The sequence below is a fragment of the Sylvia atricapilla genome, chromosome 23 (assembly GCF_009819655.1).
Source record: "Sylvia atricapilla isolate bSylAtr1 chromosome 23, bSylAtr1.pri, whole genome shotgun sequence".
Lineage (NCBI taxonomy): Eukaryota > Metazoa > Chordata > Aves > Passeriformes > Sylviidae > Sylvia > Sylvia atricapilla.
Window position 1 is genome coordinate 3,111,626 of NC_089162.1, and position 17,417 is coordinate 3,129,042.

Below are 17,417 nucleotides of genomic sequence, written 5' to 3' on the forward strand. Positions count from 1 at the left end.
TCTCCCTCAGCCAAGCCCCACACCCGTGCCCAGGGTGGCTGTCACATCTCCGGGAGATGCCAAATCCCACTCCCAACTTCCAAAGCATCTCCTCAACAGTAGAGAGTGGAAACTTGGGCAACATCAGCCCATCCAAACACAGGCAGGCTCCTTCATGAAGCCCAAAAGATTTAAGATCAGAATCTAACGCTAAATAAAACTTGTTCTGGAGTCAGCAAAGACATCTCCACCTGGAGGACTGAGGGCACCAAGGAACATGAGGCCACAGTAGCAACAGCTTTAAATGGAATTACAACTCCAAATCGTTAATATTTAAGCAAAAAATTTAAAATATTGAGCGTTTCCTTTAAATATTTAATGGCTAATATCCTTGCTCAGACACATCAAACCATGATTAGTGGAAGATGTAGATTTGTTAAAAGGGTCTTTTAACCACCAGTTGCCATTGGAAAAATAAACCAGGGCCATCAGGAGGTGACCTTAGGGGGGAAAAAGGCATCAGATGTGGGAGACACAGAATGTCCACTGTGGGCTCCGTACAAGATCTGGAATTAACTCTGCCCACAACTGAAAAGGAAAAGCAGTGTCATCCCATCCATGACAACAGAAGGGGACCCACAGAGGGCCTGGTGGTGCTCCCTGGTGTTTGCTGAGGACATGAGGGTCTGAACCCCCCTGTGCCCCCACCTCCCCTCCCCGGGGGCTCCGTTACCTTCTCGATTCGCAGCGGACGCCCGTCCTTGTTCCACTTGACCAGCGTGACCGGGGGCTCTGCCTCCACCGGGCAGCGGATGTACCCGTGGATCCCGATGGGAACGTAGATGATGGGGGGCATGTTCACCACACGGGCAGGATCTGGGGGGGCAGCAGCGCCACGTTAGCATGAGGAGAGAGCCCATCTCTCCTCCCAGCCTGGCTTCAGAGGATCTACCTCACTTTTGTGATGAATTCCGAGCCCAGCACCACCCTGGCTCCCACCGGCTGTTAAGCCAGGCTCGCTACACATAAATCCACCAGAACACCTGGCATTTCTGCGAGGCTTTGCTCATGTCCAGGGTGTTCCTACCTGGGGCTCATTAAAGATTGCATTTAAGAAGAAATGTGAGATATGCCTGCTTCCAATTCCATACCAACCTGCATCCCGCTGAAGCCTGCGCTGCTCCATCACAGCACGACACGTGCCAGGTGTGATGAACACCCAGCACAGCCTGGCTTTACATGCCAGCAGTCAAAGCTATTTCAACTGCCAAGCCTTAAAACACACCCAGATGGGAAAAGGGATCCGTGTCCAGGCTGCCACAAGTCCTTTACCTCCCGTATCTGCTTGTACTCATGCCTCATTGATGCTGGGTCATGTTGAACAGCAGCCACCTCACCCTTTCCAAGATGCAAAAACCTTAAAATACAGATCTAACCCCCCCCTCCATGCTGCACCACCCACACAGAGAGGTGTCTCACAATCCTCCAGTCTAGAATGTGTCATTAACAGCACTTCTAAGAGCTTTTTAATTAAGTGCGAGTGGGTTGAAGAGAATCTAGACTTTCTTTAATAAGAAGATTTTTTAAAAAAATGTTATTTTTAATAATAAGAGTGAGTATTTCTACAATCTTGTCTAGACACCGGCAGCACGAGGTTATGGGAAAATCCTGAAGGGAGTTACATTGCATTAAGGGATAAATGTGGGGGTTTGGGGGTGCAGCATCCCTGCACTGCTGATGCAAAGTGAGAGATAAACATTAAGGTGCTTAACAGGAAGGGATGGAAGATGTGGGGGTGTCCTCTCTTTATTGCTTTCTTGGGGCAAAACCAGCAGAGTCTGGGAGCTCTGCTCCCAGCACGTCACCCCAGCCACTCCCCAAAACCGCGTGCCCCCGGCAGTGGCACCATAACCCAGATTGCCCAGAGCCGCATATGGAGCAGGCTTTACCCCCCTCTGCTTAACTCCACCTCTTAGGAAATGTAATCAAGGACTCCAGCAGTGCGGGAGAGGGTAATGGGATCGAGCCTTTCACTACTAGGTCACTGGCTGGGGGCCAGCCCAGCCCACTAATGACCCAGAGCTGTGTTCCCATCTGCTTTGGAGGATGGGAAGCTCCCTCCCGTGGCATAAGCCCCGGTGTGGACGAGGTTTGCTCAGGAGGAAAAGGGTTTGTGGCACCCAAAGCCGAGCACCCTTCCTTGTGCTGAAGCCTGGCTGAGCGGCAGATTGCCGGAGCGCTGTCCTCCCTGCCATTAGAGCTATTTTTAACAGCTATCAGCCCTGACAAGCGGCCCTGGATTAGCAGCAGGGCAGATTTAATGGCCTGAGGCCACAGGCTTTCCCAGAGCCACCCAGCTGGGCACTCCAAGACCCAAATCATGCCTGTGCCTGGGCACAGCACCGCTCACACCGTGCCCCTGCCCACTCTGCCCTTTCATCCATCCCCACGGGGACCTGCCAGCCCTTCTCTCAGCAGCTCCCCACAAACCAGCACCAGGTCTAAAGGCAGCAGCAGCTCTAAGGTAGCCTTGGATAACCCACGCTGAGAGCCCACTTTGCTCAGGCCTGTCTTTCATTATGAAATAAAAGCGCCGCAGCCTTTTCGAGCAGAGCAATATTGCAATTGGAGCGGCGGCAATTGAGGCCATTACTGTGGAATGCCACAGGATGCCGGTGGCACACTACCCATTACTGCCCGGGGATCCCGGGAGAACGAGCGAGCGTGGGAAGCAACGCTGCTGCTACAGCCCTTTCTCCTCTGCTTGTTTAGATCACTTACCGCCTGAAAAATGTGACACGCCGAGCCCCGCAGCTCGAGGAACGGCCGAGCCACAGGAATGAGCCCCCAAAATGAACACCAAGAAATAACTCGTTGGCACTGAGAGCCCTGACCCGGTGCTTCCCAGCAGGGTGAGGGAGCAGCCACGGGATGATGCTCACCGAACTGAAAAACACTTGTAGCAAAGGTGGACACCGGTCCCAGGTGAGCTGTGTCACTCAGACTGCTCAGACCATTTGTTTTCTTGTCTCCCACACCCACGTGGGATGCTCTCAAGCTTTTTTGCTGAGGATGATTCCGTGTTCATCCAAAGGCTGCTGTCACATCAGCCTGATTCTCCCAGTGTCATACCAGGACAGGAGAGCCTCTGGGGCTGCCTGGGAGCCAGGTGTTATCAATCCCAGCCCCATGCCCGCACTCACACTGCACTGTCAGGTAGGCAGAGGCTGATGGCGAGCGGCCCAGGCTGTTGCTGGGGATACAGGTGTATTTTCCAGCATCCTCTGGTTTGACACGGAAAATAATCAGCGTCCCGTCGATCAGGATCCGCACCCTCAGCTTCAAGTCGCTGCAAGACGAGAGGAGAGGAGCATCATGAGGAGAGCCAGGGGCAAAGCCCAAAACAATCCCAGCTCCCAGGAGCAGCAGGAGGAGGGGAACATGCTGCCCCACCAGCTATAAACTCACTTCTTGAAGTAGACATTCTCCTCCTCCCAGTACCACAGGTAGGTGAGGTTCCCGGGATACGCCTCGGCCTGGCAGGTGAACAGCGCATCCTGGGAGATGTTGACTGTGATGTTCTCCGGAGGGGAAACGATAAAGGGAGGTCCTGCAGCGGGGAAGAGCAAAGTGTCACTCCCACCACTACAGGTGTCCCCAACAAGAGTTGCTCGGGTTCAGCTCCATCACAGCGTCTTGGCTGGGAGCTGCTGGAGGGTTCTGGGGCAGGGCTGGTCCCAATTCTCTGAGAACCACAGTGACCCTGCTATTCCCAACCCTCTCCCTAATCCCTGGGCTGACTGAGAACCACAGTGACCCTGCTATTCCCAACCCTCTCCCTAATCCCTGGGCTGACTGAGAACCACACTGACCCTGTTCTTCTCAGCCCTCTCCCTAATCTCTACAACTCGGAGGAGGGAATGCCCATGGTGGTTCTCCCAGGGCACACAAGGACACGCCTCCTTTCATCCCCAGCACTTCTTGAGGGTAGTATCACCCACAGGAAAAATCCCGGGGGAACAGACTGCCGGGAGCCAGCAGCTCACTACTGCCACAAAAGCAGAGCAGAGGACACCCCGTGCTCCTCTCTCTGCCGGTAGCTGTTGACCTAATTAAAGATTTATTTAATAAGAGAGGGAGCAAGGAGCAGGATGCCTGTCATGCCTCACCGCTGTCTGACGAGGCGCTTCATGACAGCCTCAATCTTCTCCCCGCTTCCCAAACAAAACCGAGCTGCCATCAGGGCCTGGCTGCTCATCAGCACGGCCACCACCGTGCCCCAATTAAGCGGATTCCTCCATCCTACAAACCGGATGCAGAGCCACAGGGCAGCCAGCACCGTGCCAGGCACTGAGGCCTTGGGGGCAGCTCCAGGGTGATACCACAGCCCTGTGGCCCGTGGAGATCCCCTCATCCTGGCTTGCCAGGGGGTGCTGAGCAGCTGGAAGGTCTCACCTTGGACGAGCAGGCGCGTGGTGTGCACAGCCTCGCCCTGGATGCTGTAGGCCCGGCAGGTGTAGGCACCTCTGTCCTCCCGGCTGACCGAGAGCACCGTGAGGCTCCCGTCGCTCACCTGGGAACAAGTGAAGACCCTGGAGCGTGGGCAGGGACCCCCAGGGGGACAGGGGAAGACCCTCCCTGCTTCCCACGGCAGGGAGCTGCCGGCGCTTTTAGGGCCGGATGAGAGACGGGTTTCCCCGCTCTGCAAGACTTGGGATATTAATAAACCAACACACGCGTTTCTGCTCGACGCCAAGGGGAAGGGAAAAAAAAAAAATCATGAAATAAATAAATAACCATCCCAGCACATTCATCTCCCAGAAGTGATTGGCAGGCAGCAGGCTCCAAACCACTGCTGCCAAGAGCCACGCCACCATTGGAGCCTCACAAGGAGCCTTGCTGGAGTATTCCCTGCCCCCCAAGGACCTGCTGGGGGATGAGGGGGAGACCCCAGCTTGGCCACTGTCCTCCCTGTGGAGCCACCTCTCAGCTGGAAGGGGAGTGGATGGATTCCCCCTGGGGCCACAGAAGGATGGACAAAGGACTGTCACTTTTGGGGTAGCAGCACCCCCATGCACAGAGAGGCCTCCCAGCCAGGCTTCTCCCCCCACCTCATTCTGCCTCATCCTTCTATTTCAATTAGTAACAAATGATTCCTAATTACTCTCATTAGTGCCTGCGCTGATTCCAATGCCTGATTTACCAATTACAGCTCAGGGGGGAATCTCTGCCTGGGAGCCTCTGGGATGCAAAAAGGGTCCTGAAGGGGAGGGGAGGAGGGGAAATCCTCCCTGCTCAACCCTCCGCTGCCCCAGCCCTGCTGCATCCATCCCTGTCGGGGGTACACTACCCCAGGCTGCAGCCCCACCCCACCTCCAGGGTCTTGGCCCCTGGGCTGAGTCCACAGGGAGTAGGTCAGGTGCAGGAGCAAGGCTGTCCCAAGCACGTGGTGGTCTCCAGCCTGCACCCAAGGGCTGGCAGCGTTACAGGCTGCAGCTCAGCAGGGATGGGGTGGGGGAAAATGGGCATCTCACCAAGGAGAAGTGCTGAGAAAGCACGGCTGGCTCCAGGCACGGCGGAGCTGCCGCCACCATGGCCCTGTCACTAATGTCCCTGCCAGCTCCCAGTCCCCACGGCAGCCCTTCCTCACCTACCTGGTACTTGCCATTGGCACCCAGCAGGTCTCCCTCTCTGAGCCAGGTGACGATGGGCTTGGGGTTCCCGAACGCCATGCAGGTCAGGGTGACGCTGCTGCCCTCCTTTGCCTCTACGTACTGCGGCGGGGTCTCCGTGAACGTGGGGGGAGCTGGGGGCACAGGACACCACCGTCACCCCCCGGGTCACCCGTGGCCACTGTGGGTCTGGGGGCACACGGGGACAGAGGGGAAGCTGCTGCCTGCACACAGGTGACACTCTGCACATCGCCACGGCGGGGCTGCGACCACCCCAAAGGCAGATGGGGCTGCAGGGACAGGGGTGTCCATGGGGACAGCGACCAAGAGGTGCCACATCACACCCCAGCCCTGTCCCCTCTCTTCCCCAGCAGCACAACGTCCTCCCCCCACCCACCCTGCTGCACATTAACTCGCTATTGTCAAAACATGGGAAAACACCGCAGTGCAGATCGAAAGGCTCCTTCCTGATGAAAGAGGCTGGCAGGATTACAGCCCGCCCCTAATTACCCGCGGTTGTTAAAGCCCACTTTAGAGGAAGACAGGTTGGCAATTTAATCTGCTTGGGAAAAAAAAAAAAAAAAAAAAAAAAAAAAGGAATTATATTTTGTTTCTCCCTAAATGATTTTTATTTTCCCCCTAAGAAAATTAAGCGTTGTAATGCGCTGGGGGAAAGCCACAGCCCTCACCCTGAAAGCAATTCCTCGGGCTGGGAGGATTATCGTTATTATATTGTTATTAAGCCCCTGCACGTCCCGTGCTACATAAAAACCCCAAAACTGGCCCGTTTTGCCAAGGGGAGGGACAGAGGATCTGGAGCCATTTTCCAGCCCCTCCAGATGGTGGTTTGCAGGACCTGTGCACGTGGCAGAGGTGAGCCAGGCACCACCATCCTCCTCCTTCCTCCTCCTCTTGCCCTCCTTCCCGAGCCCTCGGAGCTCATTAGCAGCCTGGGGGAGAGCAGGAAGCGGCAGGCAGGGCAGCAGGCAGGGATGGGGATGACGGCCTGCACGGCCCCTCTTGCAAAGCTCCCGCTCACTAATTGGGCTCAATTAGGTGGCTCTGCTCTGTGCCACAGCACAGCCATCCCCCCCCAAAGGTTAAATTAATTGCACAAGGTCAAGGCAAGACCAGCGAGGAGCCGCCAGTGGCCACATCTCTCCAGCTACCCCACTGCAGCAGGAGAGGCACAGCCCTGCTGCTGGGCTAAAAATAAAGATCTCTCTCCTGATGCGGAGAATGACAATTTGCTAATTAGTTTAATATACAGCCTTAATAAAATGAAAAAGTAATTTGAGTAAATCTGAATTTCAAGAAAACAAAGATTTGATTTTCTGATCTGTTTGTTGAGAGGAGATTCATTCCCAGCCCCGGCCCTTGATGTCTCTCCTTTAAACAAGCTCCACGTAATTAAACTGAGGAATCCCTAATAAAACTTTGTCCCTTTTGAAGTCACACCCTGGCTGGAGCAGCCAGCCTGGATGGCTTCAGGCTTGCATGTCTGCCAGGCAAGGATGCCATCGAGGCCTGGCGTCCACCAGATATCCACCAATCCACCAGAAATCCCACTCTGGCACCGCAGGGACGCCACAGCCCCCGCCCCGCTCACCATTGACCGTGAGGTGGACCCAGCTGCCGTTGTGGAAGGTGTCGTACTGCTGGTCCAGCATGAGCACTTTGCACTCGTACCAGCCCTGGTCCTCGGAGCGCACCTGCTCAATGCGCAGGGAGGCTTTGTCGTGCAGGCTGGCCCGGCCTGTGGGAGAGCACAGCATTGGCACCCACACCAGAGCAGCCCCCAGCGTGTCACTGCAGGGCACACTCCATCCCAAACTGGAGCAGCCCCCAGAACACGGCCAAAGGGGACACCCCATCCCAAACTGCAGCTCCCAGAGCATCACTGTGAGGATCAAACCATCCCAAACAGGAGTAGCCTCCAGGGCATCACTGTAGGGGAGACCCCATCCCAAACTGGAGCAGCTCCCAGAGCATGGCCACAAGGGACGCCCCATCCTTACACTGGAGCAGGCCCTAGAGCATCACTGCAGGGGACACCCCCATCTTGACACCAGAGCAACCCCCTAGAACACCACCACAGGGGACACCCCATCCCTGTGTGGGCACTGTCCCTGTTTGGGGCTGGCTGAGCCACACAGTGCAGTTGCAGCCGGTGGTGCCAGGCCAGTGGTGCCAGGCTGGTGACACACTGGCCCGTCTGAGGACGGCAGAGCCAAGCTGCCAGGGCCAGGCAAGGTGCCTGGAGCGATGTCTGCCCGCAGCGACACTGGCCTTCTGCTCCCAGCCGGGGGCTGGCGGTGGCACAGCCGGCACGCAGGCGTGCCCCAAAGCTTTTCCCCGCCTGGGAGAATCCCAGAAAGCAGGGCGGCCCTGAGCTGACCCCGTGCACAGCCCCAAAAATTGGGTCAGGAGCAGAGAAGCCTAAACCTCCACCCTGGCTGTGGGATCACTCATTGCTGAGCTGAGTTTGGCAGAGCTCAGTTGGGCTGGTACATCTTCTCTGCTGCAGCATTTCTTAGAGAGCAATTTGGGCAGAGAAACCCACAAATCCCAGGGAAGATTCCCAGGACAGCATTCCACAAGGAAAGAGATACCACAATGGGTCAGTCCTGCCACACCAACCTTCTCAGGGCTGGTTTCCAGCTCACAGATCCCACCAGAGGACACCGGCCACGTGTCACAGGCAGCACATTGGCAAGCAGCCACATGAATTCTGCAGCTCCAACCTGTCACCTCCACCCAGCACGTGGCCCTGGCTCCATCCCCACCGTCCCCCCAGCATCCCTCCCTGGGCTCACAGCTGCTCTGGGGCACAGCGGCAGCGGCAGCAGCCACCGCCACCACGCGTCACCCTGGGTTTCTCTGCCTCGCTTGCTCCCGTCCCACGCAGCCCAGCTGGCTTCCTAACGCTGCTGCTTAATTAAAACCAACTGGGTGGAAAGCGAGCAACGAGAGGCAGAGCCCGCGCGGTTTCCGACGGAGGAGCGGATGGAGCGGAGCCGCGCGGCCCGAGCCGTGCCGCAGCCGGGGCCCCCCACCCTGCCCTCGTCCCCCTGCGCCCCCAGCACTCACCGGCATACTCCGGGTCGACATGGGGAGGGTAAAACCCAAACTTGATGAAGATGGGGATGGGGACGCCGAACTTGAACCACTCCACGACATAGGGAGGGGGCTGCCCCGTCAGCGGGTGGATCACGTCGCATCCCAGGACCACGCTCTCGCCAGCGCGAGCGGTCACGAACTCGGGCTCCTCCCTCGAGCCGAGGGCACCTGTGAGGGGGAAAGGAAGAATCTGTGGCTGATCCCACTGCTGGTCACCAGCTCGAACCAAGATGCCCAGAAGAACACCAGCAGCAATACTGCCCATCCCCAGCCACCTGTCTCCAACTAGGGCAGCCTGTGGGTCACCCTTGCCCCAAAAACAGGGGGTCCCAAGTCCTTATACTCAGCTCCAGGGCCACCCTGAGCTACCACAGGAGTCAGGACAGTGGCCATCAGCACCTCAGTGCTCCAGGACAGCTTCCCAACCTCTGCATCAGGGCAAGGCTGATATCCTGTGACCCCACAAGGGGTTTGGGGACCCCTGTTCTCAGTAGGGGGGCACAGAGCATGCCTAGCACTGCTCCCCACATGGCAGCACCATCTGGGCTACCCTGTATCCTTGTGGCAGGGAAAAGGCTGCTTTTAGCTTGTGCCCTTGCATCCTCCAGCGAGCAGGACTGAGAATGCAGGGACCCCTGACCACAGCTCTGCTGTCCCACCGGTGCCAGGGTGAGCTGGGCCCCCGGAGCCACCATGCTCCAGCCAAGCCCACATGTCCTCGGGCATCCCCAAGAGCCCCAAGCCTGAAACCCGTCTGCAACCTGCGTGTCGGGTCTGTCACCCTGCTCCTCCCAGCTGGATAATTACAGGGGACTTTGGTCTCATCTCCGAGGCTGCTCCACCCCGGCTGTGCCGCCCTGCTCTCTGCAGCCTGGCGTCATCCTGCTCTGCCAGCAGCAGCAAAGCTGCATCCTCAGCACGGCGTTCAGAGAGGGAGAGAGAGGGAAGCCCGGGGATGGGGGAAAGCCAAACAAGGGGCGGGGGGGGGGGGGGGTCCTCAAAAGTAGGTTTAGACCCACATCGCCTTTCCCATCAAGGAAGGGCCCCCCGTTTTCCTGGCACACGCGGCCGCTGGCTGTTCTGGGGGGGATGCTCGGGGAGGGATGCTCGGGGAAGCACGTTCCCACTCCTCCGCGCTGCTCCTCGGGGCCGCCGGTGATTGGCGGCGAGTGACATCACCGCTTCCCCGCCGCGGGAGCCGAGCATCACCGAGCATCACCGGCTATTTTTGGCTCTGGCACAAGCGCGTACCGGCGAGAGGCCCGTGATGTGCCACCCCACGGGCCCACCAGCCGAGTGTCCCCGCGGGAAGGGCAGCGGGCAGAGCTGGCCGCGGCTCGCACATAGCACGCACAAGGTGTTGTCCCTGCAGAGGGTCACAGCCTGATGGTCACCCGAGCGTCCCCAGCCCCCACGCCACCAGCAAACTGGGCACGGGTGTCTCTTTAACTGGGAGGGCTGGCTGGTGGCAGCGGGGTGGGTGACGCCGGGGTGCAGAGCTCTGAGCCATCTGCAAGGAGCAGATGCTGCATTGCACACCCACTGCAGGCACCCGGCTCTGCTCTGGGGGTCCTGCGGAGCTGGGGGGTCCTGCACGGCCACGGATCCGCCCGGAGCCCGGCGGGGCGGGGGGGAATCGCTGAGCACACACGTGCGGTGTGCTCACACACCCCCGCACACGCTTTGCACCGCCTCGACAACACTCTTGCACCTTTCCATCCCTCGTTAGCGCTGCATCGCCGATGAGCTCCCATTCGCACCCTGTCAGCAGGGACGGTGTCAGCCCTCCCCTGCCACCCCGGCACTGAGCTGTGAGAAGCCGTCCTGACCCCGCTGTGCCCAGCCGGGAGGGTGAGGGGGGCTGTGCTGCAGGGCTGGAACCCCCATCCCTGCCCATGGTCCTGCTGCGCTGATCGGGGACAGAGCTGTCACGTGCTGCTCAAGAGCATCCAAGGACGCGCTTCCCCGGCCGCCTCGCCCGGCGAGCAGGTCCTCGGCACCTCGTCACCTTCAAAGTGACACCCTCCACCCACCAGCAGGAGAAGATGGAAGCAGCAGTGCCCAAATGCCTTTCCCAAGCCCCCCACCTACCCCAGCGCTCCGGCTCCTGGGCTACCAAGAGGGAATCTTGGTTTCCAGCACCTCTCCACCAACTGGAGCCTGGAATGCTGATGTTTGCCCAGCTGGAGCAAGCTCGCTGCCCAAGAGGCCACCCAGACCCCCTGGGGATGGGCGCCAGGGAGTCCCACTACGCCAGGATCCCCTGACTGGCTCCCTGGCAGAGCAGTGGGTGATGCCCCCAGGGAGGGGACGAGCCAGCCGCTCCGCCGGACCCACGCCTGGCCAGGGCTGCCCGGGCGCAGGAAAATAGGTCATCCCCGGCAGCTCGCAGCGCCGGTGTCTGATCGCAAGGCCGGTGGGGAATTGCACGCACGGCTGAGCATCACCTCCCCAGCGCACGGCCGACTGGCAGCCACGGCGGAGAACCGGCCCCCGGCTCTCCCCAGCTGCCACCCGCCCCGCTACCGGCCCCGTGCCCTCCTGTCCCCACTGCCAGAGCACCAGGAGGGCAACGGGGAGATGTCTCATGAGCCCTCTTTGGGTCTTCTCAACTTCCCAACCCACCAACCCTGCAGTCCCAACCCTGACCAGGTTTTCCTTCCGAGTCCAGACCATGAAGAAAGCGAGCAATGGAGACTGCAGCTCTCGATTCAAAGTGTTTTCTCACCCCCACATTTGTAGGGAAACGCTTGAAAACAACCCGCAGACGCCAGAAGAAACAGAGCACAAATAGACGGGGTATTTTTAAACCCACTTGATTTTCCCAGCCAAGTTCAGAGAGGTTTCAAGGCTGAATCTGCGGTTTGGAAACGGGGTCAACATCAGGGAGCGGCAGCAGGGATGTGAACCCCAAATCCGCCTCGGTGCAGGAACTCACGTGAAGCTGGGGGATGCCTCGTAAAGAAAAACAAGTAATCAACAGGCTTCGTCATCCAAGCAGATCCAGGAAAAATAAAAGCACGCCGCGTGCCAGGAGGCAAGAATACAAGATGCGGAGGTGGAGTTGAACAGCATCCCAAAGGGAGAGGAGGGAAGGCTGCCGCCACCGAGACGGTGCCACCGTGGGGCTCCCCAGGATGGCGATGCCAAGGACAGGGAGACCCTCACCTGCCTCTGGGCATCCAGTTCCTCTAGTCCTGAGGGCAGAGGTGGAAGGTGCCACAGGGCTCAGGGAAGCTGAAGGCATGCAGCATCTCTGCTGCACTCGCTGAAGCAGGACCGTTCCTGCAGGTGTTCTGTGAGAAGGACATGGCCATGGCAGAGAGGTTTCCAAAGGAATTAACACCTGGGAAGGCATTCCTGCCCGGCACAGTGGATATCCATGCCCTGGGGCAGAAAGGGCATCCTGTCCTGACCCACCATCGCCTTGCAGCCCACTAACAGGCACCCACTATCCATTTCCAATGCTGCCCCACACCCCTGGCACTCATCCCCACCTTGTGCCCCCATGGGGACAGCTGAGGGAGCAGGCACAAGGCCCAGAGCCTGGGGACCTCTCCTCCCTGGTAAGCCGAGATGAGATGTGCTCTGACACATCCCGCTCCCATCGGTGGAGGCGGGATATGGCAGGGATCTCTGAGGACAAGGCCACCAGCGTGGCATATGGAGGCCAGCAGGGAAGGAGAGCAGGCAGCCATTGCCATGAAATGAAGAGGGGGGCGACTGCAGCCCAGGGTGGGGGACAGGGACAGCGTGCTGCAGGGACCCTGGCTGCCAGGGCAGGGTGTGGGGTGCCCAGAGATTGCCCGTCCCCCACCTCTGTAGCCCCCTAAATATCTCAGTGGTGGCTGCATCCCCCATTAAAAACCCAGTCCCTCTGCCTATCTTGGGGTATCCAGAGCCCCCCAAAAAGCATCCGCCTGTCCCCTGGTGGGGAGAAGCCCCGGGGCTGGGAGCACAGCACTCGCCCCCTCCCCCAGCTGGAAAGCAGCATCTGGGCTTTCAGTGCGATTCCTGCGTTTTAAACCCGATTTTCCAGATGGATGGAGGGCAACGCGCAGGTCAAGTGACATGCCTCAAGGTCACACGGGGCCAGGGAGGAGAAGGATTAGCAGCTCTGAGGGGTGGCTTGCTGCCCCATTCACAGTGTGATGGGAACTCAGAACCCCATTCCTGGGCACAAGGGGGTGTCCTGTGGGACCACCACCACCCTCCCCAGGCAGGCAGGCAGCTGCTCTGGCATCCCAAGGGGAATGCATGCATGGGATGCTGCCCCACAGTGGATCCTTGCTCCCTGGAATAGCACAGGTGGGAATGTACCTGGCCGGGCAGCAGCACTGCAAGCACGTGGGAGCACAGCTTGGTGCTCTGAGAGGCACGGAGATGGAGCAGGAAAGAAAATTACTTCCCTGAGATCGCCTTACTCCTACCTGGGTGTCCCTTGTGTCCCCTCCCTCTAATAGCCACCAGCCCGGTGTTGAGCATCTGGTGTTGGCAGCTGCCTCGTGGGAGGCATCATCTCCCAGCAACGACCAGCAGCTACCTGTGTGCTCCCCGTGAGCTCCCTCTGTGCTCCACGGGGCCAAACAAGCCGCTGTGGTGGGAGCTGGAGCACCAAACCCATCCCACAGGAGACCTCCTGCAGCTGGAGAGCGCTGCCAGGGTGCTGTGCCCCCAGCCCAGCCCCACATCATACCAGTACCCCCCTGTAGGCTGGCATTACCCCCCCAGTGGAGCAGTGGGTACCATCCTGATGCCTTCACAGCCCTCCAACAGGAAACTGGGATGCAGGCAGCGCTCCGAGCTGCCCGCCAGCAGCTCCTGATTCACGCTGTTCCTGGCTCAGGCAGCCCTCCCACCAACGCCAGCCTCTCCATGGAGGAGCGGGAGGAAGGGAGTTGTTTTTCCAAAGGCCAGCTGGTCGCTCAGGGCTCTCAGCTCGGGAGATTCCTACCGCAGGGATAGGGAGAGGGAAGGACTCCTCCATCGGCACGGCATGGGGTTGGACCCACTGCCTGCCCATCTGCAGGAATTCTCGTCCAGCATGAAGGCACGACCTCCAAGACAGAGGGACCAGAGGTGAATGGGAGCTGTGCCACCCTGCCACAGCCCTGGAGAGGAAATGCAGGGTTCACCCATCACCAGCAAAGCTGCATCTTCCAAGTCAAAAGGCAAGTGAGCCGGCAAAGCATCGCCGCGAGGACCCTCCGGCAAGCCAAGTCATCGACCGAGACGCTCACGTCCCTCCCTGCCCTGCACGCTCCCATCCAACAGGTCCAGAGGAGCAGAAAACCTCCAGGGAATGATGGAAATGGGAGCCCGGCCAACGCCCTTGGCTGCTCCCGGTGCCAAACCATCCCTTTGCCAGAAGAGAGCGGGGCCAAAGCCGCACGTGCCAAATCCAGCGGCTCCCGGTCCAGACTCCTCCACAGCCAAAGAGGCAAAACCCAAGAGCTGTGTGCCGGGAGCGAGCAGGGGATGCAGCGCTGGCACTGCCACGCCGAGCCACTCCAACCCGCCAAGGTCAGCGCCAGCAGCATCGCCCGCCGCGGTGTCCAGGGAACCTCTTCAAGGAGCCCTCACTGGGGCTGGCAGAGCCGAATCCTCCCTCTGCAAACCCTCCTGCTGGATCCACGAGCATCCCCACTCACTGTGTGATGCCACAGCGTCACACGCTCGTGGGAGAGGGAGGAAAAGCCCCTCGGTGTGACGGCACTGCTGGGAATGCCAGGAGGCCGGATCCCTCCTCTGACACCCACTCCTGGCGCGGTCACGTCCTGGCTCTCCTCCCCCATGCCATAAGAGAGGATAATGCACCCTCCTTCCCTCTCTGAGCCGATTAACGCCTGGAAAGCCCTTGGAGAGCCAGGCAAGAAGGCTGCCCAGGGCCAGCATCGCTGCTTCTCAGCTTAGCAAAGAGGAAGTGGTGTGGGAGGAAGGCCACGGCAAGAGGAAAAGCCCCAGCGAAGGCACCTGCACACAGCGAGCCCCAGCTCTCCTCCAAAGCTCTGTCCCCAAGCAGTGCGGGGTGACAACTCCCCATGAGGACGGGACAGTGCTGGGACCAAAGGCTTGCAGTGGCTGGGGCGAGTCCCACGGGCTCCCTGCCCCTGCGGGGGCCACGCCGGCCCGCAGCACCCCCTCCCCCGGCACCCACCCACGCATTACTCACGGCACGCTCATTCATCACGTACACGCTGCTCAACACGCACAGCACCCCCGTGCCGGGGCTCCCCGGCACCCACCCACTCCGGCACCAGCTCCCGAGCTCCATCCGAACGGCTCCAGGGTATTTCCAAGTTCCCGGGTGCCGAACGCGCTGCTCTGCTCCTCTCCCCGGCAGAGCATCCCTGTACAAGCCGCTGCTGCAAACACTGCCTCACCACACTGCAGCACGCAGCTCGGGCAGGCAGCAGCCGGCCACGGCTCAGGAAGAGGGGCTACGTACCCCCAAATGGGGCAGCCCCATCCTGAGCCCCGCGAGAGGACAGCTCCGTCCTGACACACACCCCCTGCCTCCAGGAGCCGCCTGCCAGGAGAGGAGGACAAGAGACTGTGGCACGGCACAGATGTGACCCAGTGGGCTCGAGGAGCGCTGCGAATTTGGGGGGGCTGCAGCACCCCGGCAAGTGCCCCCTCCCAGCCCACCCGTGCCCCTCGAGGCAGCGACCCCACACCACGGGGAGGGGAGTGGTGGTGGCTGCCAGCCAGGCATCGCTTGCTGCCGGTAGCCACTGCATCCCCCTGGGCAGGCTGGGTGACACCCAGGACACGGCTCCAGGGGCTCATCCCGTCCAAGGACCACGGGGAGGCAGGGATAACCATGTGCCCAGGGAGGAAGCAGCGGCAGAAATGGGGGACGGTGCTGCACCAGCGGCAGGCAGCTCCTCTCTACCTGCAGGGATGGCTCAGAGGAGTGGGAGGGGGCTGGCAGCTGAAGGGAAAGAAGCCGGAGCAGGAAAATGAGGGTTATTCCTCGCTGCCGTCTCCGTCCTGACCTTGGACAACCCTGTGCCTCAGTTTACCACAGCACAGCAGCCAGCCTGCAGTGAGGGGAGAAGGAGGGCAGCCTCTCCTGGGCGGGGAGGTGGGAGCAAAGTCACCCCCAAACCCGCAGCCGGGGCGCTGCAGGGGAAGACGACGAATCCCTCCTGCATTTCTCCTTGCCCAGCCGGGCTACCCTTGCAGGGAAGGGCAAACGCTGCCCGCACCCCCCGGAGCTGCCGCAGGCGCTTCCTCAGGATGAGAGAAGAAATCCGAATGCGCAGAAAAGCTTGCCCATCCCTGACCAAGGGGAACACTCAGCCAGCCGTGCTTCCCCCCGCCAGGACCCGCACCCGTTTGCCTTCTCCCAAAGGGAATTTCCAACCCCTGGGCAGAGGCTCCGCCGCACCGCGGCTTCCCGAACTTCCCCAGCTGCAGCCGCTGCCCTCAGGGAGGTCACGGCCAAGCCCGCCGAGCGCCTGCGGACGGAGGATGCGCCGGGCGCTCCCGGCTCCCCCCGGCAGCGGGGGATGAAGGAATCGCCAGCGCCCCGCCGCAGCGGGAAGCGCTCGGTCCCCATACCGGCAGCGGGGAAGACGCCAACCCCGCAAACCCCCTTCGCAGCCGCAGCTCCCCCTCCTACCCTCCTCCCCAGCCCCTTCCCGGTTCCTTCTCCCCGGGACGCGATGCCCTCCCCGGTACGCGCATCCCTCCCGGTCCATGCGCATCTCCCCCGCCGCATCCGCTCCACCGGGAAAGGGGGGGGACGACACGAAGAGGCGGCCCCGCCGCCGCCCCGCAGACCCCGGCGCGCCCCTCCCGGGCTCACCCCGGCGGAGAACACCCCGCGGCCGCACTCACCTTGGACGGGCAGCCCGCGGGCGCCGAGCACACTTGCTACCAAAGCGGCCACATACCAAATCATAGTACTACCGGCCCCCGGTGCGCAGCATCTTCCGCCCGCCGGGCGGCCCGGCCGGGGCGGGGCGGGGCCGGGCCGGGCTGGCCGTGGCCGGGCAGGGCTCGGCGGGGCTGGCGGGGCCGGAGGGGCGGCTCAGGGCCGGCCGCCCGCCGCTGCGCCCATGCCCGCGCCCATCCCCGCGCCGCGCCGCACCTGCGCTCCGCCGCGCGGTGCAGCCTAGCCTGCGCCCTTTAGCGGCTCGGCACCGCCCCCGCCCGCCGCCCATTGGCCGCGCCCCGGCGGAGTGGGCGGTGATTGGCCGCCGCCGCGGCCCGGGCCGGTTCAAGGTGGGTTGGCGCGCACGGGGCCCCTGCGCCGCAGTATCATGCGCACTGCCGGGAGCGGCGCGGTCACCTCCGCCGGACGGTCACCTCCCCGCGCGGACACCCGCCGGGACCCGCACCGCCCCGAGCCCGCCTGGGCCCCCGCGCCGCCGCGCTGCCACCTGCCCGTGTCCACATGAGCCACCGCACAGCTTCAGTGCCACCTCCTTGTCCCCAGATGTGTCACCGAACCGGATCGGTGTCACCTCCCTGTCCCCAGAGGTGCCCTGTACCGGTGTGGTGTCACCTCCCTGTATCTAGGTGTGCCCCTGCGCCGGCTCGGTGTCATCTCCCCGTTCCCAGATGTGTCACCGAACCGGATCAGTGTCACCTCCCTGCCTCCAGGTGTACCCCTGCACCGGCTCAGTGCCACCTCCC

General features: G+C 61.0%; 1 protein-coding gene across 4 annotated transcripts in view; it reads right to left on the minus strand.

The window, feature by feature from the left end:
* The window catches only part of IGSF9B (immunoglobulin superfamily member 9B), a 39,692-nt gene extending 23,012 nt beyond the window's left edge, over nucleotides 1–16,680 (minus strand). For all 4 annotated transcript variants that reach the window (XR_010745258.1, XM_066334687.1, XM_066334686.1 and 1 more), the window contains exons 1-8: nucleotides 16,617–16,680; nucleotides 8,742–8,939; nucleotides 7,261–7,407; nucleotides 5,634–5,785; nucleotides 4,435–4,552; nucleotides 3,448–3,589; nucleotides 3,183–3,328; nucleotides 713–855 (exon numbers count right to left, since the gene is read on the minus strand). Coding sequence is in view for 3 of the 4 variants with exons in the window: in XM_066334687.1 (XP_066190784.1) it covers nucleotides 713–855; nucleotides 3,183–3,328; nucleotides 3,448–3,589; nucleotides 4,435–4,552; nucleotides 5,634–5,785; nucleotides 7,261–7,407; nucleotides 8,742–8,939; nucleotides 16,617–16,680 (1,110 nt within the window). In the remaining variant the exon portion in view is untranslated. The remainder of the gene's footprint in view (nucleotides 1–712; nucleotides 856–3,182; nucleotides 3,329–3,447; nucleotides 3,590–4,434; nucleotides 4,553–5,633; nucleotides 5,786–7,260; nucleotides 7,408–8,741; nucleotides 8,940–16,616) is intronic.
* Nucleotides 16,681–17,417: the final 737 nt, after the last annotated feature.